This window comes from Bombus impatiens, unplaced genomic scaffold, assembly GCF_000188095.3.
Source record: "Bombus impatiens unplaced genomic scaffold, BIMP_2.2 scf_0257, whole genome shotgun sequence".
In the NCBI taxonomy this organism is placed as follows: domain Eukaryota; kingdom Metazoa; phylum Arthropoda; class Insecta; order Hymenoptera; family Apidae; genus Bombus; species Bombus impatiens.
In genome coordinates, this window is record NT_176676.1 from 47,108 (window position 1) to 72,814 (window position 25,707).

The window sequence follows — 25,707 nt, forward strand, 5'->3', positions numbered from 1 at the left end:
ATAAAGCATGGATTTGACACAAGAACAGAATAAACGATTAACGACGAACCGTGTTCTCTTGAGATTCGAAATGTTACGCGGTGAGTACATTAAGGAATTGGGAACGTCGAATATCGGTACTCGATATTTCCATTCGCTCCCAGCTCTTTCGGATCTTCATATGTGAAAATATTCGATGTTATTAAAATTCCTTTTTTTTAAATAGCAAGATTAGGATAATTCAAGAATTGGAATAATTTTTTAAATATTCTGAGAAATTTTGCAAATAAATTGTTATGACTATTTGTATTTAATTAATTGCGTCTGATTCAAAGCTATATTATACGATTATACTGCCTGCAGTGAATCTTCTAGAATTTTCTTTTAGAATCTCTTTTAGGATCTTTTTTAGAACTATAAGATTAGAACAATGTGGAACTTCGAATATATTTAGGAATTTTTCAAGAAATTTTGCAAATAAGCTATTAAACTATTATTGCAGATAATCCTCGTGTAACTGGTTACGTGCAATTCAAAACCATATGTACTGTTTACAGTGTACTTATCTATTAAGAAGTCTATCTAAATCTATTAAGATATCTGTTAAGAATACAACACTTTATTTGATAAACCATGTGTCATTTGGCAATAACGCCAACGTCAATATTAGACAAAAGATGATACAATTGAGCCTTGAACAAGAATATTTGAACAATAGGAAAATGAATTCAATTATACGAGGATTTCTCCTTTAAAAAATTTCGGGAGCAAACTCATGCTTTCGAATTGGTCGATTCAAACATATGTATAACCGAGGAACCAAATACGTTGAGCTCCCCTTCCAAATCGAATTTTCCTCGCATCTATAAGGAAATCGCAAAAAATGGCGAATCCCCGGATCAAATACGAGATGTAACAATCGACCGTGTGTTTGGAATACAGATAGCCGCGGTTCGACTCAATAAGCATCGAAATCCCTACTCAAATAGCTGTTCTCTCGCTGTGAAAAGATGTTGAGGTGGGGCGGAACAGGATGAAGGTTTGACCGCGAGGTTTCGTGTTCGATCAGTGTTATTTCACTCGTTGCGCACCTGCGAGCGATTTGCGGCGCGATTTCGGATAAAAGAAAGGAAAAATAGAGCAAGTTGAACTGGTAGAGACGTATCAAGGGTTTAAAGAAAAAATAATCATCGATTCAACTTCAAAGGTAAGATACGTAGAATAATTATTGACGAAATGAAGCTTGTCTCTAACATTAGAACGATTAAACTTGTCAAAATGACAGATTCCGGATTCTTTGTTTCAGCGATTACTAAAAATATTAATCGTAAATTTTTATCAAAATTAGTGTCGACTTTAATTGAACTTTCATTGAATCCACTTTTTTTTACTACACCACTCTTTATTATAATTATGTATGTATAATATATATTGTAATATAAAATTATGTAAGCTAGATTTCGTGTTAGAAACATTTGTTTAAATATTTTTAAAGTGCTGAAGTATAATAATACTTACTAACTTTTGTAGTAAAGTAATGGGATGAATCACTTTTAAAAATGCGTATATTATTTAATTAACTTAACTCATTAAATTTGTTTTAATATCGCAATTATATCCTACTTAACATGAAATTATGTGATTGCAATTATAAATTATAAAACTAAAAAAGAACATGCAATGTACAAATTGTCATCTAGTCAATCCAGCAATATTACAAGTATTATAGTACGAACTAGTGCATCTCTACTCAAATTATCCTTTTCCAAGCGAAATCCTCAAAAGAGAAGCAAAACGAAACAAAAATCGCGGACCTCACATATCCATGACTAAAATTATTAAATTACGTCTTGATGGGGACGAAACTCAGTCTCTATGACGTGGGATTATATCCTAATAATCCGAAATGCAATATTTTCCCTGATTTGCAATTAAATAGTTAGCATTCATTTCAGTTAGCAATTTTATTCAATTCTATGCCCAATTGAAAGAAATATTAAAATTGTCTGTTATTGCTACCTACGAAATCCTTTCTCTTCTGAATGAAACCAACTAAGCTTTAAATTTAATTAATTCGTAATTAATAAAGTGGTATTTTAACCCTACTGAATATAGCATCGTAAACTTTTGTAGTGCCCTTTTAATGTAATTTATGAACCATAGTTATAACATCATAATATTATTTATTGCAATTATTTTATAATTGCAAAATATAAGGAAAGCAGACCTGAATTGCATTTTTCTTATATTTTAAGCGAAACGCTGGTAGATGCATTGTAATTATTTTGTAATTAACAGGGTACGTTTCCAAATAGCAAACTTGCTACATATATACGTATGAATTTTTTCTTTTGTTTTCCTCTAAACAAAATAATTAATTTGTAATTAACAGAACGTACATTCAGACATTAGAAGTAAGAAAATGAAATAATAACGTAAAAGAAAAACTTGAATGTACTTTTTCTCAATGAAACTTGGTAAATTTTATGGTGTAATTATCTCGCAATTAAAACAGTAGGTATATATGTATACGTATGTTTCAGCGTTAGGAATAGGATAAATTTCTTCTGGATGCGAAATCCAATAGCTTTTGTGGTGCAATTATTCTCTGAATTTTATATTAATACATGAAAAACATGAAAACAAAACATGAAAAAAAATATGGCGGTTATAGAAAAGATTTTTTATTGTACTGTCTTTTTATGATTGAATCTTAATATTTTAATATAAAATAGTTAAAAGTGGGAAAAACCTCTTAATTTTCAAAGATGTGACTGCCAAATTTTTGTATAGGTGTAATATGTAACTGTTAAGAATTTTTATAGAATTTTATTTTTCTCTTAATATTTTTGATATTTTATTATTACGAACAACATTTTTTAAATTATAAAGAGGGTAGGAAAATAAATGTTGAACGTCAAAAACAAATAATAGTACAATTTCAGTAACAAGAAAACTAATTGGCAACGTACTGGTCTCTAAAACTGTTCTTTTATCAAAAATGGAAAATGTGATTTATTGTTTTCTTCCTCTGAGGTTCCATATAATGTATTGAATGTGTATTCGACTGAGTTTCGATCCTGTCACTGAACAAAGTAATTAACCACGTATCTGCTTTACCGTATATGTCATTACTCTGCCTCATTCGGCATTAATTGCGAATTGAAATTCGTGTCAACTTCCAACGATTGCCAATTCGATGGAAAAACGTTGTGACAAACATAGAAGCCACCGGTTTTCCGTTTAGAATAACATCATCCAGTCCTCGAAGGGAAAATTATTGAAAAATTGTCGTGGCAGCGTACTACATGAATTCGTCGCTCGGGAAATATTCTGCTCTCGAGGAAATTTCATCTGACGCGACAGATATCGTCATGCACCTGACGTTTCTGTTTGTAATCCTAGTATCGATCCCAATGTCGTGTCGTTTCTATACAGAATTATGAACAATACCATAAGAGACACTACGGATTATTCGTTACAAAATTATGCAAGATTTCATAAAGTCAATTGGAATAAATTAACCGTGTAATTATTGTCGATTAGGTGTGGTATATAATAATTGGCTGATATTTCCGAAAGCAATTAAGTCTATGAAACGTGATATCGTGTCTGAAGAATGTTAAGTATGTTAATGTAAGAAAAATATAATTACATGATTCTACTAGATCGTATGGTGTGAAGAATGTCGACGTGGATGGCTGTTCCAGGACATCCTAATTAATTTATGTGATAGTAATTAGGTTGATAGTAATTAAGGAAACTTGAAAATATTGTACATAGTGTGGTTTAATTGCAAAATTATGAAGAGAAGCCAAAATTTCAATTTCCTTTTCCCAAAATTTCTATCGCAACAACTTCCACTGCTTCTACAATAACTTTCAACTCTCCGAGAAACCACATTACTTACAGGATGGCTCAAACGCTACAGACTTATGATTTAAAAAAGGCGTGACGTTTGGCGTGAAAGAACGTCGAAATTCTGCGAAATTCCAGGTTACACGAAATACATCTCGTGGCACGAATGTTTACTGTTAATTAAAGCCTTGAAATTCGAGGATCGCCGACTCCTGGATTAAAGCATAAATTTGATACGGTCACAGAAGCTGGTGCACGTTGTTTCTGTGGCGATTCGTTCGGATTACAATTTCGAAACGTTAAGAGGTAGAAATAGTCCCGAGTTTGAAATAAATCTGAATGTTAAGTCGTACTCTCGTAGGAATAATGTGGTAATCGATCGGTAAATTAATTCCAACTCTAACGACTACGATCCTGTTTTAATGCCGCGGCGTTTTACTCAGCGGCAACTAGTTGATTTCTTTCCGATGGATTTTTTACATTCCTCTGTTTAAATCGAAAGGATAGTAAGAATGATTTTATAGTGATTTAAATAATTGAAGATTACGGGAAAAATGTGATAAGTGCATTCTTGTTGATCTCATTATTTTTGTTTTACTTAATAATTAAGTAGAAAAGTGATATGATATAATTGAAAATAAAAAACTTGTTAGGCTTGAAGATGTAAGTCTAAAACTAGCTGATGAGTTGACGAATTACGTTGACGAATATAATGTAATTATACAGATCGTTTAATATTATCATAAGCAAAACATTGAAAATTTTAGAGAGTATGAAAAACTGCGTGATTGAAGCAACATATTACATATGTAGATGAATTCTCCAATTTTATACAATATACGATATTTGATTTCATATTTTGGACAAAACCCATGTCCTTGAAATTAAATTCCGTAATCATCTGATTAACAGTACGTTTTAGAAATATTAATTAAAATGTACAATTCAGACAGTAATACGTTATATTTTACAATAAGAAATATATATATTTATATATAAATATAGAGATATAAAAAATATAAAGCAATGAAGAAAAACGTATCCCAATATTTGATGAATGACAGGAAAATCAAAGAAAAAGACAATTTTGGTAGCATAGGATTGATCTAATAAATTTACTAGTTTAGTAGTACTAGTGAGTTTTAGAACTACTTCTTGATAAAAACATTCAAAATCCGATTTATCATATTTTTAAAGTACAATCACTTGGCGTCGCCATCAATACATTACTCGTCTAATTTCTTATGTGCCTATTAAAGTTGTTATAGCCGGTGCCAAATATGATAAGTATGCAAATGCATGAAAATGATGCATACAAATTGTATCATGGGATGTCTATCTTGTGGAACACCACTGTTGCTTTTCGAAATTTCCGCTGCAACGAAGACGTAATCGGATCATGAACCGAGTTGCCAATATACTTAATAGCTTTTCTGTTTCCATGGAACCTAGCTATGTTAATTTTCTTTAATTTTCGATAGCAGAACACACGTATCCAGGGGTTGTAGATGATGGAGTAGCTTCAACGCAGGAAATTAGAAATAATTAGTCAGACCTCTTTGGATAAACCGATTTAGTAACTCGACGTTTCTACTTTTGAGGATTATTTAACGAGACTATTCCTCTAGGGTTCTTTAAGATAATTAATTTCGCAGTTGGAGTTCCTTTATGCGATTAATCGTTCAGTGTTTTATATAAAAGATTGATAATAAAAAAGGATGGTAAGGAAAGAGAAGAAAATAGTAACACTTTTTTTCTTCTTTGGGGAAATGGGTTATAGTGTTTTCTTTTTGCTGTTAATATTAAAGTCAAGAGTATTTCGGCTCCCAGTGCTATTAACCCTTAGTGTACTAGGATAGTAGTGATCGATAACACTTACCTACAGGGATACTTAAAGAGCCACATGGTCCTTTTTAATAATGCATCATTTCTTATTATCGTATTTTTCTCATAAGAATGTTCTTGGAAGTCTTTTTGCTATGATAATTTTTATATGATTTTTATATCCACTTGTTATATCTGTGCATTTGTTTAAATAACGGTTGTAAAATCAACCTTTATTACTCTATCAAAGTCTCTCAAACGTATAGGATTTTACACTTCCGCTTGGATTCATTAATACGCCAACAACAATTCTTTTAAGCAGAGTGGATATTAGAATCCTTGACCGACTCCACATTTACTCCACGACATACTAATTATAATGTTTAATTAAGGACCAAGCAATGGTTTATCATAATTCAATTTCTTGAAATTTAGAATCTATTTAACATATCTTAAAATTTAGTAAAATTGTAGAATCAAGATGGAAAAGTAGTAGCAAAAAAAAAAAAGAAAGAAATGTTTTAAAAAAGCAGAATTTGGCAATGTATATTAATCGGAAAATATTACGGGGAGGTGTTGCGTTAATACAACGCTGGCCTTTAGTAGATTAATATCAGTCAATAATTTATGGTAATGAAAACTATCTTCTTAAATCTTCTTCTTGTAGCTTCCCCTTATATCTTTATTCTCAAAGTTGATGAATTAAAGTAATCATTCTAAAGTCAACAAAGTTCCTACGTGATTCTACACATGCATTAAGAATTATTCCTCTCAAACATTCACAACTCACGCAATCGTTTTACAATCTCCTATACGAATCCATGGTAACCGGTTGCAGCACCGTAATTGTAAGGTCGTATGATAGGTAGCTAGCCAGGCGTATATCAGTGGAATTGAAAATGTATCCAGTTCCAGAACGAACCTCGTGAAAGGAGCAACGAATAAAGATCTTCAAGGACGTGTTGTTTGTTGAGACAATCGTACGTCTCGATATCAATCATACACAATCGATACTGATCATCTATTCGTGTTTAAGTTCGAAGTGAATGTCGATATTGTCTAATTTTATTTTTTTGAAAATATTGTTAGTCCAAGGTTGCACTGATTCTTAATTTTCATCATATTAGTCGCGGCTTTAACCTTGACTAATTTTCGATTATATTTGAACAAGGAAACGTGTGTTTGTGGCTTTATTTCATGCTACTAGATAAGTTTATTTATAGTTTGAGATTTCTGCCGAGTTTTTATAGTTGGCCATATATGAAGGAAAATCGTTTTTGGAATTTTTCTTATGTACGTTGTATGAAAAGAGATTGTTTAGTTAGAGACGAGTTTGAATAATCCCTTTAATTTTTTATTAGAGTATAGTTTAAAAAATAGTACGGAAACAAACTTTTCAACCTTTTTTATTTTCATTGAATTGATTTTAATTTTATTGATTTTTATTTTTTGTTGATTGATAAGTTTAAAATATTTTATTTATTTCTATTATTAATTAAAATATAGTTAGAATATATTTTCTAAATGAATAGTTATTGTATTAAGTGAATAATAGCAAATAGATCCAGACTGTTAGTCATACATGCGAGCTAACCGGAGAACGCGATAGAACGTTGATAATGCAAACCTTTATTTAAATTATCTATTAATCGATTACAAATGAAAATATCCTACAGTTATGCAATTTTTCTTAAAATTCTAGTTTTTCCTGCAACCGCTAACCTTGAGATCACCATCTTGAGCTGCGTAAATCGTGTAACTTGTCTCAATCGTCCATGTGTCGATATAAATATTCATATTCAACGGTTTGAATGTTGCAATATCGAAACAGACATATGTACATTCCTCTTCTCGACATTTATCCTATCCTCGAGATTCCATATTAAAAATTGTTCGTAGCTGGATCGAATATTTTAGCATACTTTAAACATCCATTTCATGGAAATTTTATTGCTCTAATATCGATTCTGTTCTCCTAGTTTAATACAAATTTATTGTGTTTTATTCTTGACTTCTGAGTTGGTTGGAATACTAAATAGTATTTATGGTATTGCTCATGAAATTTTTATAAAAATTTTGTTAAACGAGTTATTTGTGTTTTAATGTCAATTCTGTTGTAATATATTATATTTGTTTATAATATTAATAGTTGTTGAATATACTGATTCTTAAATCAGTTTGAATACTAAATAAAATTCATAATATTGTTTGTGACATTCTAATACAAATTTTGTTAAGCAGCTTGCACTAAGAATCAATTTTAAGTCTTTGTTTTAGGTATAAAAAACAAAAACGACAGAGTTGAGGAAACTAATAAGATTTATATATACCAAAAATGACTTATAAAGCACTTCAACTATAGGAAAATATACATTATTTTTCAGCAAGTTAACAGAATCTTCCACAAAGTGGTGCCACAGTTGTTATACACGTTTCGTGCTTCTTTCAATAAACTTCATTTCTCTTCCTTCACCTGTGGTACATTTTTCAATGTCTGTACATCGTGCTTTTAACATTCCCCTCTTGATCTCTCTTATCAATCACTGAACGGGAAATTCCACTCCGAAAGCAATCATCAACCAACATCTTATTGAAAATACTTTGAAAAGGTGGGAAAAAGTATCATGTAAACGTCAAAGTGAAGAATGGTGTATTCATCTTGGTTAACTCTCTATCATTCCTCTGTATTCTTAAAGTTTCAGAACTGAAATGCTTTAATAGAATATTATAATTCGAGGATACTTTATTTTTGATACTTTCGAACCTCCAAATATTGATTCCAGTGTTTCGTTAAGTTATATAATAACTTATATTTACACGCATGTAAAAATATAAAAAGTATCCGAATAAGATTACGAAATAATATATCGACTCAATTATAAAAATGTCTAATAATTAATAAGATTTAAAAGGATCGTGCATAAAAAATGTTTATCCCATTTTCTTTACAAATAAATTGTAAAATAATATATACATAATAAAGTGGAAAATAAATAATTTCTACGTTTATTTTATATTTTAAAATAAAATACAGTCAACGAAGTTGGCATAGTTCCCAAATTAACATATCTATCTTTGACCTTTTAATCCTTTAATAAAACCTTAAATCTTAATAAAAGTAAAATCATAAACCCGTAATTTCTTGACGTAATACCTCTGATGGACAAGTTAAACTGTTGTGCGTAAGGTACTAATATCATCATAATGATAGAGTGTGACGTGTGTAGTCATACTAATGTCGGATGGAACTTACCTCATAATGAGAGTCACTCGATCATTCACTAAGATAAATTTACTCCTTCGCCATTCATACTAAACATCGCTGCGTCAATAACTTATACTACCCTTCGTGTCTCGATGCATAGCTATATAACGTATAGCCCGTCAATGGAACGTAAACAGGTTGGTTATCTTGCAGGTTAAATCCATTTCATCATGCCAGTGTGTCATTATCGATAGATAATAGGAAGCTATTGGTCGATAAAATTTACCTTGTCTACGAGACAGGGATGATTGGTCCCGCCTCCATTTATAAACTTCAAATGTAAGATAGATATTTACTCCATTTTACTTTGAGTGCTTTATGAGAGAAAAGTCTGTAATATTTTTGTATTAAAAATATTCTAGAAAATAGTATTTAATCATTTTTTAAATTATTAAGGGAACTGAATAAACTCTGCTTTTCATGGGAACCATTATAGTGCGTTATGTATATTTCAAATTATATAGTTCAAAGGAATCGTTGAACAGAGAAGTAAAATTAGAAATCTTGGAGAATAGTACATTCACAAATTTACATACTTATTCACTGCTTAAATCTTCTTTCTACTGGAATTTTTAATAAATTTTCATACAGACAGACTTTCAAACTGTAATTAATTAGAAAAGTTCTGTTTCTCGCTACAAAAATGTTCACATTTATAACTATAAAATATAAAAGAGCTATTATATAAAGGAATAATATTACATGCAAATATAAAAGAGATTTTATTTAAACTTTCATTAAAGAAAACTTCTGTGTTTGAAATTGCTCAGAGATTACTTTCTCCAATTTGAAACTTTCGTATTACGAAAATTAGATTAATTCTGTTTCTCACTACATTACAAAAGTATCATCTACAGCCATAAGAAACTTATCTAACACAAAAGTGAAATTGAATATTAAATATTCTATCGTTCTTTGAATGAGGATAATTTGCGAACTAAAAGATTTTCAACCTCCAGACTGTTATCTGTCATAATAAAATAATTCTATTTTTAAACTCTGTTCGTCTCGTACCAACAAAAGATATAACAAGTTGGCCAAATATCTTCAATACCACAGAATAAATATTATCCGAAATGAATACAAATGGAAAAAAATTATGATGAAATTTATGCACGTGTTCTTTAATACAAGAAGCACGATTGCGCTCGTCGAAGCTCGTAAACTGCGTTAGAACGATTGTAACTTTTTGTTGCAGGCGCCCCAATAAAGGAAACTCACTTTACAAGAAACAACAATTATGAGATCGAAGTTACTTCCCGACCTACCTAATCATTCGTTCGTGATTTTGTGAATATCGCTCGAAGATCGTTACCCAATGATCAGAGCTAGACCATTGTGTAATACATAATCGTTCGAAGAGGACCATTGATAACGTCGGACCTTCGCAGTGATATCGCGGTAATATTTCAGTCAAGCTGCCAATAAATTTCATCACTCGCCGTCTGATCGTCGGTGTATCGGTCGATACGTGCCGTTTGCTTGTGGAAGACACATTTTTATGCGGCGTCGCGCGAACGTCGAACGTGATCCTAAAAACGTGTTCAACGCCAGACATTGGCGGAAGGATTTGTCGCGATCGTAATTAAAATCGCGGGAGAAACGTGAAACGAATCATGTCGTTGGATAAAACGGACACGACAGGACAATTTGTGAAAGTACGATCGGAGAGGACTGGCTTTAAACCTATTGAACGATGGCGTATCACGAGGAACGTTCTGATAATTGGAATCGCGTTTATGGTGAACTTCACGGCATTCATGGGGGCGACGAATTTACAGAGTTCGATTAATGCCAATGGATCGTTGGGTACCTTCACGCTGGCGTCAATTTATGGCAGTCTGATCTTCAGCAATATCTTTCTGCCGACTCTGATTATAAGGTAATGTAGTTCCTTATTTTTTTGATAATCAATTATTACAGGGGATGCTTTTAATAACTGAATATTATAATATATTACATTGATCAATTCCAAATATGTACAATGATTTATATTAATATTCGAACACTATAGAATGCGGGATATTATTATTGTATGCATTCGTTTATAATAGTTAACTAGTTAATTTATTTTTAATATATTAAAACAAATATCGAAGTTGGCAAAAGCATACGTTTTAATATATTATGTACTGTATATACTTTTTAAATGAACAGCAATAAGTTAAATAATGCTTAAGTTTCATGGAATGTCCGAATATTAATTGTGAATCACTGTACGTATACTAAGAAAAAGAGAAAAGATGATCGCGGATTTTTATGCATTTATAGGAAATTTGAAGTAATGTACAGCATGCACATAATGTAAAGAAATATATATATGTCGGGTTCACATTATGATTAGGGGTAGGGGCGTGAAACGAATCTTCATTTGGATTAGACATTGTTGTTATGCAATAGAGAAGATATTTACTAATACAAATATGATTATTACAGAATTTGACAAGTAACCGTGGTAATTAGATACTCGAGATGCTAATGTAGTATCGTGCCTACTTTAATTAGTTTATTAATGATAAGTAGATTGAATAGGTGTTAATTGAACAGAAAATAATGTTCGTTAAACATGAACTAATCGCAGCAAACGTATAATAATCAACACAACTAAGTAATTAATCAACGACTCTCATCAATCTCATCAACGCAATCTGCACTCTTTGACATCTCAACTTGTACTGTTGTTAATTCGTTTATTGTCCCCTAGCAACCCCTTGTCTTTTGTCTTAGCCAGGCACCTCATCCATGATACTACACTAATGGCAATGATCTTAGGTTCGATAATGAATCCGCGGTCAACGGAATAACAAAATGCACTTTCTTCCAAAGTCCAAGCTATACTCATCTTCCTTGTCTACGGTACAAGTATTACTAAACTAAATCTTTGTTAAGACGCTATGTAATTCGCTAATGAGACTTCACGAGTGAATGTCTTTCCGTCACGATGATGCTGCAGAGGAAAACTATGATGGGGTGTGTCTAAGGACACGAGATCATCGGATTCGTCGAGGAAAGCCTCCGTTCGGAAAGTGAGAGAAATGGACGTTGCTGTTAATTGGTTAATTTCTATGTTGGTGGTTAGAGAGGTTGCTAGCCGCCCTTGAGAGAAAGTTGCTAGCGGGAAGCATCGTTCGTGAGAAAACAGATTTCCCGTGTCTTCTCGTAGTAGGTGGTGATTTAGGGACTGTTAGAATAAAGACTGTTTGTCCGTTTAAAGGACCTTAGTGAACAAAATCCTAAGATTTATAGCGGGTCCTCAGGCTAGCTGAACATGTACTGTAAAGATTTTTTTTTATTTACAAGTACTTTACAATCAATTCTCGCATTGAGAATTTTGACGCGTGAGTTTCCTGGAAGCCTTCCATAGTGAGTAGTTGGAGTCAGCTGTGGGAGACAGATTGGCGAGATATTTTTGGAAACAGTCATTTTTATAATTTTTAATAATTTTGGTTAGATTCCTAGTTGCGTTATTTAGTTTGCGTTTGTCGTCAGGTGTTCTATGGGTCTGCCATACTCTTCTAAGTCTACGTTTTTCTGCGATTTTTTTTAATATGTAATGTGTTATTGACGATACTGTGTCTGAGAAAAGCTAGGGGCCACGTTCAGCGACTGGCTGTCGTCTCGAGCCCAAGCTCATTATCACAAATCTTGAACAAATACAATCGGATTGAATTACGAAAAATTGCTTAATTACGACTATGGTAGAATCTGGATTAAAGTGTTAAGGGATTTTCCCAAAATTTCAAAGGGAAGACTCCATTGTCCTTTCATCTCCGACATATATATACAGGGTGGTTGGTAACTGGTGGTACAAGCGGAAAGAGGGTGATTCTACGCGAAAAAAGAAGTCGAAAATATAGAATAAAAATTTTTGTTTAATTTTTTTTTTTTTCTTTTTAATTTTTCCATCGAGACAACGATCTACAGTGAGATCCGTTATAACGAGACGCGATAAAGTGCACGCGTACCGAGCGAAAATTCAAAGTCGATTTTCTCGAAAACAAAGCCTCAAACAAAAAATTTTTATTCTATATTTTCGACTTCTTTTTTCGCGTAGAATCGCCCCCTTTCCGCTTGTACCGCCAGTTATCAACCACCCTGTATATAGAGTATACAAAGTAAATCACTTACAATATTTAGTGAATGAAAGAAATATCTTCCTATTTGAGAATAAACGTCTGTCAAAACATCCACAATTTAATGAAAAGTCACGATTATTCATCTTTCGTTTGTGCGTCAATCAAAGATGTATATGATCTTCTTTTATATCCTTTATATATATCGTGGAATTAAATGCAGGATCTAATAGATAGATTTATTTACAGATCATTTATTAAATCGCAAGATTAAAGCATAATCAAAATTTGTCGAACACTTGAGAATAATTATTTGGAATCCTTTTGTGATTACGAGAAAGAAAGTATATTTAATAATTGTTAGAAGACCACAGAGGAAAAATTTAAGTCATATTTTCTATTTTTTAAAAAAGAGTAATTTGATACTCAAGAACGTCTTTAATTACTCTCATATTATCAAACTTAGGATTTTATTTAATTTCGGGATAAAATATGTGATTTATGATGCTTAAGAACATTTCGAAAACATTATCATATATTATAATGTCAATTCTGCTGTCGACTTCTAGAAAATTTCGTAAATTTATCGTGTAATTTTGAAAGCAATATATTTCAAAATGTAGCAGCCCATTTGTCATTTCCAATATATACATATATTATACGATATATACATATCAATCACCAAGTGATGTTCAAATTAAAAAATTTGCGGGAGTATGATTTTTCCTGCATCTAATAATTAATTAAAACCTCAGTGAAAAATCATCTGAAATAATTCAGTATAGATTACAGATTGACAATAAAAAATCTACAAAGATATGTATGTCACAGATACTACAATTTTCAAATTTATTGGAAACTTTTAGTAGAAATTATCTTGGAAAACTCGATAAAAATCTCAGATCGGCACTAGAAAATTTACAAAGATCTCTTTCATTCTACGCAGAATATTCCATCATAATTCCCAAGAACGAAACCATTCTTAACCCACTTTGAAGACAGTTTTGTAACTAAATCTCCAACAGATACCAGGATTCTCTCAACATTTAAAGTTTCTTCGACAGAAGACTTTAAATCAATAAAGGCGTCTATGTAGAAACCTAATCCAAACCGTGACATAATTAAAAATTATCGATCAACGAAGTTGCAAGAAGATATAGCACCGTCTCAAATTCAATCTCGTAATTTTTCGCGACAATAACAATTTCTAATAACAACGTCGAAGGGTCGTGAAACATTCATCAGATGTTCCATTACGGTGACTGTAATTTCATAACCGAATTTGGTGAATTATATAAAGTAGCTTGAATTGTATCACTTTTGAAACAGAATAGATGCGTGTGTCTTAGCGTTACAGCATATTTAAGAGACATTGCGAATAGTAGCGGCGTTGTTCCGCTTTTCACCTCGGCATTGTCCGAGCGCACATAACTCATTTACTTTAAAAGGATCAAGAGTCGCGACTAAAGGGCGTTCATTCTTTGTGTTTTCTAATGTGCCGCATTGTATTGCGTTTGCAGGCTCGAGTAAACTAGTAGAATCGTGTAAAATGAAATTGCGTGCGTCGCTAATTCGTAAACTAGGAAAAGAAGTGGTTTATATTCCTTCCTTTTCTTCTCATTTTATGAGAGAAAAAATGGAGAAATTGTGTCCAGACTGGAATTCGTGTCCGATGATTTTGAAAGCTCAGAAGAATTCAAGAATCTTGTCGTCGATTGCGATTTACGAGTCGCCGACAATTTTCTTCGTGAGACTGCTTCCGGTTATACAGCATGGAAGTAGTAAAGTTTATTATCGAATTTTATCGCCCATGAAATTCTCACCCTTACTCAGTATCACCATCTATCTTCAGAATCGCTTCCGGTAATCTGGCTTGTGCGCCAAAAATGTATGTTTTAATATTCCTATCAATTTTTCTTTCAGTATTAAGTAAAGTGTGTAGAGTAAAGAATAAAAGTGTTTATAGCCATCAATCATTCTTGTAAAATCTTTGTGAATTTAAAAAATTTTTAAAAGGCATCTTTTATTTAATTCTTCTCGTAATATATACAAAATTATTAATGTATGAGCCACTCAAAAACCAAACTAATCAACTCCATTTTTGTTAATTTCTTGATTTCGTTAATCGAATACGCCATTAATGTTCAATTTCCAAGAAACAAATGATTTAATTTCTGAGGTTTCATCTATTGCAAACAGATGAGACAAATAATAGGAAATTTTAAGGTAATTTTGAAAAATTACGTTTATAACATCACCTTTCTGCACTTCTGAATGACTCGTATATCAAAAAGATAACTAAAAAATATAACATGTTGTTTGTCATTGCAACCATGTCATGTTAATATGATCCCTTACAGTCAACAAGCGATATCCATCCAAATAAAAAAATCAACAGAGATAGACTTGTTATCAAGCTTTTTCTTTCTGATCTTCGATTTTGTATCTTTTGCGTCATATCTGTGGTAAACGTCAAATACGTACCTCGGATTAACTTTTAACCCTATTTGACAATCCGATACTCCAGCGCGTTTATTTATTGTTATATGATAAAAGAAGAAGTCAGTTACCTATGCAATGAACAAAGAGATGAAATATACTGCTCTTCAAGATTTTGCCACCTTGTTAATGAACCAATTAATTTTATAAATCTTCGCAAACATTCCATGAAAGCTTGAAAAACGTAAACTGGTTGAGATACATTTTTAACTTTCAAATTAGTTATAGTATAGAATTATGTAAATATGTAAATATGTAAATTATAATTGTAAATTCTAAATTAAAAGTGGTACTAGTGGACTGCATATATTTTTAAGATCATTTACGAAAACTTTAAAGACAAATATATGTAAAGTGCAAAAATTTATTTTTTGTTTATTTAATGTATTCACTACAATAATGCAATTGATAAAACAAATTTCTATTGAATTATATTTATAAAACTATGACTTTGCATAAACATCTGCAATCTGACAAGCTTGTACAGTAGAATTCCGTTTGCCTCATCAAGAATACAAACAAATTTATACTCCAGTGATTCGTATAATACGAATTCACTCCTCCTCATTTCATGATTTCTGGTTTAAATAATAGTTCACATTGGGATAAGAGAGTAATTTAATTTAATGCATGCAGAAATTCACTTAATCAGGCAGTAACTAAATTTTCCGTGTCAGTAGACGTAGTTCAGTTAAATGGAATTCCACCGTACCATTCTGTCGAACTTTCTACGTGGTCCAACTTGTTAAACTGAACACACTACTCGAGTACTTTGAAACACGAAAACGTTACAAAGAACATTTGATAACCTGAGAGGTTGAAAGCACAGTAGACAAACGTAGAAACAATCTTATCCCTGCTTCGTATCTCATTACAGCTGGCTGGGCTGTAAATGGACCATATCATTGTCCATTCTGACTTACGTGCCGTTTATGGCTGCACAATTCTACCCAAAATTCTACACCATGATACCAGCTGGGTTGATGGTTGGTATCGGTGCAGGGCCACTCTGGTGCGCCAAATGCACTTATTTAACGGTCGTCGCAGAAGCATACACCACTCTATCGAATGTAGCCCAGGATGTCCTCGTCACGAGATTCTTCGGCCTGTTTTTCATGTTTTACCAGATGGCACAAGTCTGGGGGAATCTTATATCTTCGGCAGGTGCGTATAATTGTAATGTTTCTTGGCAAGAGGCAAAATTTGAATCTGCGCCTTTACGCGCCAAGTTGCTCGACGTTGAAGACCGAGAGATAAAACAAGAACGTTTTCCACATAAACCATAGAATGTGTATGCATGAAACGGCTGAAGAGCGTATTCAAACTCTCCTAAAAAGTTTTTACATATGTATGCGTCATACAAAATATTTTAAAATGTCACTAGTAGCATGTACGCTAAGTATAGCAAATGAGAAACGACTATCGTGATTGTACATATTGGTAAAATTTGAACTTGATTTGAAAATGTATACAGAAGTTAGAATATATTTATTGGAAGCATACACTTTTGCAAAGATCACTGAGATGTTTGAACAGTCAATTTATTATTCACTGAACTAGCCACACATTAACTAGCCACAATATATAACCATTTTTAGTACTAATTATAAGTTTGTAACTATTATGCTGTATACTAATTTATTCGTTAAATGTATGTTCGCAATAAATATCTTGTAACTTATAGGTATATATATTTTCGGATCGACTTCAAATGTAACTGTCATAATCTCGATAGTAGCGTCTCATTAAAGTGCTAACGAAATATTAAAAGGTTTTGTGTGATGCACATAATATATTCATAAAAAATTATAAAGTAACTGTTCGAATACTTTTGTGAGCCACTATACATAAATAAAATATTCAAGATGATATATGTATTCACTACAATGATGTAATGGATAAAATAAATTTCTATTGAATGATATTTATAAAAATACGAATTTGTATAAACATACGCGATCTAATAAACTTCTACAATAGAACTCATACATGTGATACACATGAAAATATGGAAGGTTTGGTAGAGTAATAGTTTTCTGCAAGAGCAATTTTTTTGTTTTACAGGAATATTGATATGTTTAATCATTTTCATCAAATCATTTTATGTTTATTGTATTAATAATTCCTATCATATTCCTATTATAATATTTACAGCCCTTCGAGTTTCAATCGTGTTTTCATTAGCATGTCACGCAGTGTTCCGACGTTTCATGAACATTCCTTCTCATTTCTTCAGGGCAAGCTTCAAAAATTTTGCGAAACAAAGAATTACAAACATGTCATTTAATCTATTATTTTGTATCAGATTCGAAAAATTCTTTCGAAGTTTCATATACGTAAATATCTAATAATCTAATAATAATAATAATAATGGACTTCTATGATGCCATTTATGATGGTTTAAATTGGAGCGAAGAGCATTCATAGGAAAAGTTTTATTTCGCTTAAGGGATGTCATTAGCGACTCTAAGCCCTTCTGGTTGGCCACGGAAACGCTTTGACATAAAGGCAGATGTAATTTTTTTCTTTTCTTCGCTACTAACGCCAGCAGCCCATCAGTTCATACATGCGTTCCCCCTTCGAACGTTCGTTACGTGCAAAAAAATAAAGTAACTTTAATTGCAGTGAAATTTGCTATAACAGAAAACGGCGTTCGACCGTTCAAATTCGAAACTGAACTTTAATTCGCAACTTCACCAACGGGTTAAAACGATAGAGCTATTCAGATATGAGCAATAAAACAGCGAAACAAAATAAACGTAAAGCTTTCTGATTCTCTTTCGTGTGAAAGAAAAAAAGGAAGGAAAGAACTGAGCTAGATTTTAATACTGATTGATTGGCCAAGCTGCCTGTTTGTAATGTTACATTTTGCTCATGTTACTTATGTTCTTTTTTGAACGGAACAAGCTGTGAATCGCAAGAGTAACGTGTCACGTGCATCGTATAATGTCGTCGATAAAACCATTTGCTTAAAAGCGATTTGAAGCTGAACCCGTTGAGCTGAAGATTATTTCGAATCTCCATTTTGCGACGCATACGCCAGAGAACAGCTTGAATTAATCTGCGAGAGCTTGCGCTAAAATTTGTCATTGCCTTCAGACGATCGAACGTTGTTCTAGCATATGATCGGTTGTCTTCTGACACGTTTTTCAATTTCAGAGAGTTTTTGTGCATTCAAGTACTTTTAGAAAATTATTTTTTGGCGAAATGGACACGTGAATTGCTGATTTCAAAGTCAAAATGTTTGGAATCTTCCTTAATATCTCTCTCTCAATATAAGCACATATTAATAAATATATATTATTATAACATAATAATATATAATATAATATATTAAAATGTAATAAAATTATATATTATAATATATTATAAATAATAAATATTATATAATATAATAAAGTATCAAAATATAATATAATATACAATATAATAAATATTAAAAAATAGTGTGAAAACGTTTACTTTGTTTTATAAATTGCTTGGATAGTTCATCTTATAATTTTGTAAAGGAAATTCAAATTCTGAATTATGATGTAATATTCTAACGGAATATAATACACTAATATAACAGGTTATATTCATTAAGTGCGTATTTGAAAATGTCATTGTTTCTTATACATGTATATTTTAAAGCAAGATACACAGACACAATCCAACGTTGCGATTTTTGCACTAGAACTACGATTCCCTTGGAATCCGTTTGTCATCCTTATCTTTTTGGATCTGCATTCAACTCACTGGCAACTTCGACTGAAGAAATTCCTTCTGCGGAATGTTCCTTTATTCTTTTCAAAGAATTGTAACATAGCGTGGTTGGTAACGAGAGACCGAATTTATTCTTTCTATCTTATATAAGAAATAAAAAATCAATAAAATTCAATAAAGACAGAAATCCAAAACCTAGTAACGTAAGAGTTAATCACAGTTTGATTGATTAATAACAATTCTAAGATCGCAGAAGTCGCAGAAGTTCCAACACAGAGCGTGAACTGCACCATATAAATATTATACAGAAAACAAAGTTTCTAAGTAAATCAAAGTCAACCTGGATACTAGTTTATACCAGAACTTGACAGCCGATATTCGATAACTTTATTTGAACAGATGTAACACGTCGAGAATTTTATTATTTTCTTTTATTTCTCACAATCGTAAAACCAACAAATAAATGATCGAACGTATAGAAGCGTCGAAAAGCAACTTGCGAGTTCTCTTTTCAGTGACAGAGAACGTATATTGGTTCGCTTCTCGTTCGAGTCCCACGGGAGGATCAGGCTTATTCACGAGCCTTCCAATTTGATGCCCGGAAATTCAAGGATACCTGAAAGTTTTAACGTTTCGTCCGATACAAAGGCACGCGAAACCCCGGACAAGCTACACACTATGTCCTAAAGACGAAGAAATAAGAATTGGCGCATGAACGTATTCCAACACTTGTTGGAACCTTTTACAAATACATTATGTGCGCTATGCAAACATTTGAAATTTTCATTATTTGATCGTATTGGTAAAGTTTGGAACGAATCTGGAAATGTGGGTGAAAGCCACAAAATATTTATTACAATTACATATTTTATATAGATCACACAATTATTTAAACAGACAATTATCCGTTATATTAATAAGACTCGATATTTAATGAGACCATTTTTATATTATATTCATACTAAATATCTGCCGAATTGCAGGTATACTAATATCTTTAAATTAGAAAATCTGAAAAAAATTGTAGAAATCTTGTAACTTCCATATACATTTTTCAAAATTTAAACAATTTGGTTCCAAATTTAAACAATATAATCATGACAATCCTGTATCAGTACATTGCTAACGAAATTTCAAAATGTTTTATATAACACATACAATATGTACAATATAAAAGTTTTCTATAAATATTTATGACAGCCATCTGCAGTAAATATCTTGTAATTTCTATGTACATTTCCAGATTGTTTTCAACTTTAACTCTGTTTAATATAATCGTGACAATCGTGCGTCACTAATAGACTGTTGATTTTTATGTATTTTTAGCAAATTTTAAGGTGCAGAAATGCACACGTTGCATATAATATACAAAAATGAAATATTCATGTATATATATATGAGTATGAATATAACATGAATATAATATGAAATGTTCAAAGTATTTTAATATTTAACAGATGAAGCAAATTCCTATTCAGGTTCCATATCTTGAATTATATTCATAAAAATGTGAAAATCCATCAAAATTCGCGATTTTCTCATTAAAGTGGTGACGAAGTTTCAGAATATTTTACATAATATACAGAATGTATGCAAAAATTTCTGTACGTAAAAAGAAAAAAATGTGCAAGAATCGTATAACAAATTCCGAATGTTTTATGGAACTTCGAAAAAAGCTGGATGAGTTCTCGTTAGGAAGAATCAAAGGTGCAATGGAAAATGGGTCAGTGTTCTTTCGTGTCCAAGAACGTCGAAGTTTTCCGGCGAGTTAAAACATGGCTTATCAACTTACAAAAAGGAAAGATCGAAAGAAACGTTACTGAATCCTTCGTGTTTGCGGGATGCAGATTCCAAGGTCATAATTCTAATATCGTAAAACGATTGTCGTCTAAAAATGTTTTCCGTAACTCGTGTGGAAAGAACAAACTCGTGATCGTGGAAAACTTTCATTAGGAATGTGGGGAATGGTTAAAACCGATTAATTTTTAAGTATCCTCTAGGGATTTACGCGTTTGCAAGCTTGATTACTGCTGACCGTGAACAAGACTGGAGATCTGAATTTTTTCGAAACCAACTCCAGAATTAATCCTGATCGCGGATCTCTTGGAGAATGTACTAAAATCAATTGATCTGAATTAGATTATGTCTAATGGAAAATTAATTAAATAATTTAGAATGAAATTCGTATGACTTAAAATTACAATTTTGAGAATACATTGAAATTGTATAATAATTATTATATAAATGATAAGAGAATACTTGCGTTGCTATTATGTCATAAATTTTTGTTATTTGATAGTGTGAAATATAATTCTTAGAAATGTTAGAAAGTTATTCTATTGATGGGCAATTTATCATTTATGTATTTTTGACATTTTCAAATGTAATATATCACGATTTAACGTATTTTTCCCATTGTTTTCACAGTCCTTTCATATGGAATCGACACGGTGCCAACGAATATTACACTGAATAGTAGCATTGTGGCGGAGGCGTGTGGTGCCAAATTTTGCGGTGCAACTTCCGATACCGACGACAGTCCGAATTTGGAACGACCTCCAGAGGAAAGAATTCATCTAATCTGCGGCATCTATTTGGGCTGTATGATAGTCGCTTCATTGATTGTGATGTTTGGAGTTGACTCGCTCTCGAGGTAACAATAAAATTATGTTTGCTCATTATCCGTTTCATGATCCCTGTTAATTATTAAGATAAACGTAATACAATTCTAACTAGTTACCATTTATATACTAATAAAATTTTTAAGTTCTAAAATTTTTAAAGACTTAAATTTTCAAATGACAAATTTACAAATTTTGGAGGATTCGACTTTTCAAATTCCAAACTTTCTAAATTTCCAAATTTTCAAGACCAAAAATTTCCGGATCTGCATACTGATAACTTTCTAAACCAAAAATAATTCGACTTTTTTAAATTTCAAATCGCCAAATTTTGGAACCGTGTAAACTTCTACGTGTATCAGATTTCAAGTTTACCATCTCAGACGTTTCACGAAACAACTGCAACAGATCTAAATTATTTAAACCTCATAAAAAAAATACTGAAAACCGATACTCCGGTCGCGTATGAAGTTTCAATATCTCTGTACGTAAATATAATATGTATCTTCTTTTACTTATGAAAAAATAATCTATCTTACTAAATGTCTGTAGAATATTACCTATAATATTTATAGAATAATTAAATAATTTAAATTTCAAATCTAAATTTAATATTCAATTTTATATTAATAATTCTAAATTTTAGAAAATTTCTGAATATATTACAAGTAATAATACTAATTTAATTTAGCTTTGAATATAATAATAAAAAAGAATTGTATATACATTTATATCACATACGCGTTAGGCGTCAATTAACAATAAGATACAAAAATTAACATACATACATGAACGCCAAGAGAAGGAAAAGTAATTCACGATCGAACTTACAATTGGAGTGCAATGTATTGTTCGGATTGTCATAAATTACGTCTATCCTGACGTATTCGGGAATCTGAAATTGATAGCACATTAAGCTGCGGCAGAAGCGCAATATTGTTTCCGTTTGAAAAATTACTGCTGCTAACTTCAACGATTAATCGAAGCTAACGCCTGCTGCAACGTGAGCATTCAAAATTTAAGCTTGCGAGATTTTTCACGATGAAAAAAAAACCATTCACATTGGTTTGATTCTTCATTATATGGCGATTCGTCACAAATATGGTTTAAAAAATAAAGAAAATAGAAATATTTATCTCGTATGTCTTTTGCATTTATTGGTATTGCTGTTCGATTTTAACTGATTTAAAAGGATAATTTCCTTCAATTTTTCGTTACTCAGATTGAAGTTTTTCTCTTGCTATTTTAAATGAATATTTTGCGCACAGTTAAGATATCATTAGTACTTTATTACGAGATAACTTTGTCTTTAAATTTACTCTCTGAAATGTAGTTTAATTAAAAACATCGTGGTACTGTAACTTTCAATTTAAAGCACAATAAGATATTGCTATTTTGTAAAGAAACAATTTTCTATTTAAAGATATCTTTTAAAACATAAATATTTAATTAAGAATCAAGAATTAACTATAAAAACATATAAAACCATATTACTCATAGGTATGACAGAGGTAGATCAGGATCAGCGACAGGCCAGTCAGGATTCAAATTGTTGGCTGTGACACTGAAACTATTGAAGGAGAAAAACCAGATCCTTATACTGCCAATAATAATATTCATTGGAGCGGAGCAAGCATTCTTATTCGCTGATTACAATGCTGTAAGTCCTCCAAGTCCTATTATGTCTTGCTTAGAAATTTTTTAATACATTCCATTAATTTTTTTCAGTCATTTGTCTCATGTGCATGGGGAATCAACAATATCGGTTATGTAATGATCTGTTTCGGTGTGACGAACGCTATAGCTGCTTTAGGTACAGGATCTATAATGAAACTAACAGGAAGAAGACCTTTGATGATATTAGCTTTTTGTATTCACATGGGAATTTTTACTTTCCTGTTGCGTTGGAAACCCACTCCTGATCAAAATCAAATATTCTTTTTGATGTCTGGATTATGGGGTCTTTGTGACGCTATGTGGCTGGTACAAATAAACGGTGAGCACTAAATAATTGCTAAAGTTTATCCTTCTTTGAAAATATATATTTTCAAAATATATTCGTATTTTTTATCTTCATCATTTATCGGTAAAAAGAATTGCATTATATGATGATACTAGCTGTTGATTAAGCAAAATTCGTACTGAACATTTGATAGTAGTATATAATACTCTCTACATTATCGACTGGAGGAAATATTAATTCCTTCTAAATCCATATAAAAATATTTCTATAATCTTTTTATAAATTTGACACTATTTTGCAGTTCCATACAATATTCATAAAATAGAATGCTATTATTTTTATCCTCTGTTAATATTTGATTATTTGCCATCATCTTAAGATTATCTAATCAATCATGAAAACTGTTTTCTCGTCTTTAATTAATTAGAACCAAAATATCTTTGCAACTTCCAGCTCTGTCAGGTTTGCTGTTCCCAGGCAAAGAAGAAGCCGCTTTTTCGAACTTCCGACTGTGGGAGTCCACAGGTTCTGTGATCACATACGTGTACAGTCCTTACCTCTGCACTCAAACGAAGCTGTACTGTCTAATAGCAATCCTCTGTCTTGGAATGATTGGTTACGGTATAATCGAGTGGATTGGGAAAGCCGATAGATCGGTTCCAGAATCGAAACCAGATTTCGAATTGGTGACAAATGGCGAATTGAACGACACGACGAAACTTTGAGTTGACAAGAATAAAATTAATGAATCCTTTCAATTAGAAATATGATCTCTTGTCAGACGTTGCTCTGTATGAACCTCAGTTTTGTTAGTTAGTTTAAAACAATAATTCTCAGGTATAAATGCTTCGTCATGATGTGACTAGAAAATTACAGGAGTTTTGTTGATATGTAAAATTATTTTATAATCGAGTCATTGTGTTAAAGAGAGGGCGATGAATTAAAGAAGAAACAAAAGGAGCTGATTTTACTAGCGATAATTCTTCGGATTATTTTGAAAACGCTCGACAATAGGATTATCGGTGTGAATAATATTATAATTGCGGTATACATATCGTATATATAGAAATCATACACAAATCAGATCGGCATATAAAAAATTATATGTACAAGAAAGAGTTCGGTTGGAGGCGCAGTCAGGACCTTGAAGGTACGATCTTTTGTGTGATTTGTACCATAATATATGTTTTTATTTTATTCTTGTGGACACCTACTAGATTTTACACAGATAGTTCGCTTAACCGCTAAAGATTCTTTTCTCCGTCTCTTCTTCATGTTTTTTTCCTTTTTTTTCTTGTCTCTTTAAATACGTAGTTTAATGTTACATCGTGTGTCTAGGTGCTAACATTCAAGCTAAAGCTACGGCTGCTTAATTTAATTGTATACTTAATGTGCTTAATTTCCTTTTCACTGTACGCGTGATGTGTCTCATGTATGTGGTATCTCTGTATATTATGTATGTATACATGTATATATGTGTTCGTAAATGTAATAAAGTATGTTATGTCAGATTGTATGTATAATATGTATCTGTGCGAGTGTCCATCTGTATGTATGTATGTATGTATGTATGTATGTATGCATGTATGTATGTATGTATTAACGCGTTTTCCTCTCTCGTAGTATGTTCCGCTTTATGCTCATCGTTTATTGTGCTGTCACGATCAATTGTCCCCCGTCTCTTTTAAATTGCGAAGGCGATGGTATATTACAAGATTATTTGCCGCTTGATGTATATCGCGTGGCCCGTTACGCGGATCTTCTTGAATTTGTCTGAATTTCGTATTAATAAATAATAAACGAATCGCGACGTGGAATCAATTGACCTTGCATCCCTCGTCTGTTTGCGTCGTTCGATTGCTGATTGTATTTGTGGATCGTGTGCTAGCTTAACCCTCGTTTATGTACAATTCAAGTTTT

The 25,707-nt window shown here is 31.8% G+C and overlaps 1 protein-coding gene across 1 annotated transcript; it reads left to right on the top strand.

Annotated features, from left to right (window-relative positions):
• Positions 1–1,027: 1,027 nt before the first annotated feature.
• LOC100741664 (UNC93-like protein) lies at positions 1,028–25,592 on the top strand. Its single transcript, XM_003488629.3, has 7 exons — positions 1,028–1,186; positions 10,125–10,808; positions 16,376–16,662; positions 21,631–21,856; positions 23,325–23,484; positions 23,553–23,820; positions 24,241–25,592. Exons 2-7 carry the CDS (start codon positions 10,543–10,545, stop codon positions 24,510–24,512), a joined length of 1,479 nt encoding a protein of 492 aa, XP_003488677.1. The 5' UTR covers positions 1,028–1,186; positions 10,125–10,542; the 3' UTR covers positions 24,513–25,592.
• The last annotated feature ends 115 nt before the right edge of the window (positions 25,593–25,707 follow it).

Bases quoted from the DNA above. Each gene is read 5' to 3' on its own strand.
- LOC100741664 (XM_003488629.3), top strand. From the start codon at position 10,543: ATGTCGTTGGATAAAACGGACACGACAGGACAATTTGTGAAAGTACGA. The intron at 23,485-23,552 runs GTAAGTCCTCCA...AATTTTTTTCAG, and splicing joins TATTCGCTGATTACAATGCT to TCATTTGTCTCATGTGCATG. The intron at 23,821-24,240 runs GTGAGCACTAAA...TGCAACTTCCAG, and splicing joins GTGGCTGGTACAAATAAACG to CTCTGTCAGGTTTGCTGTTC.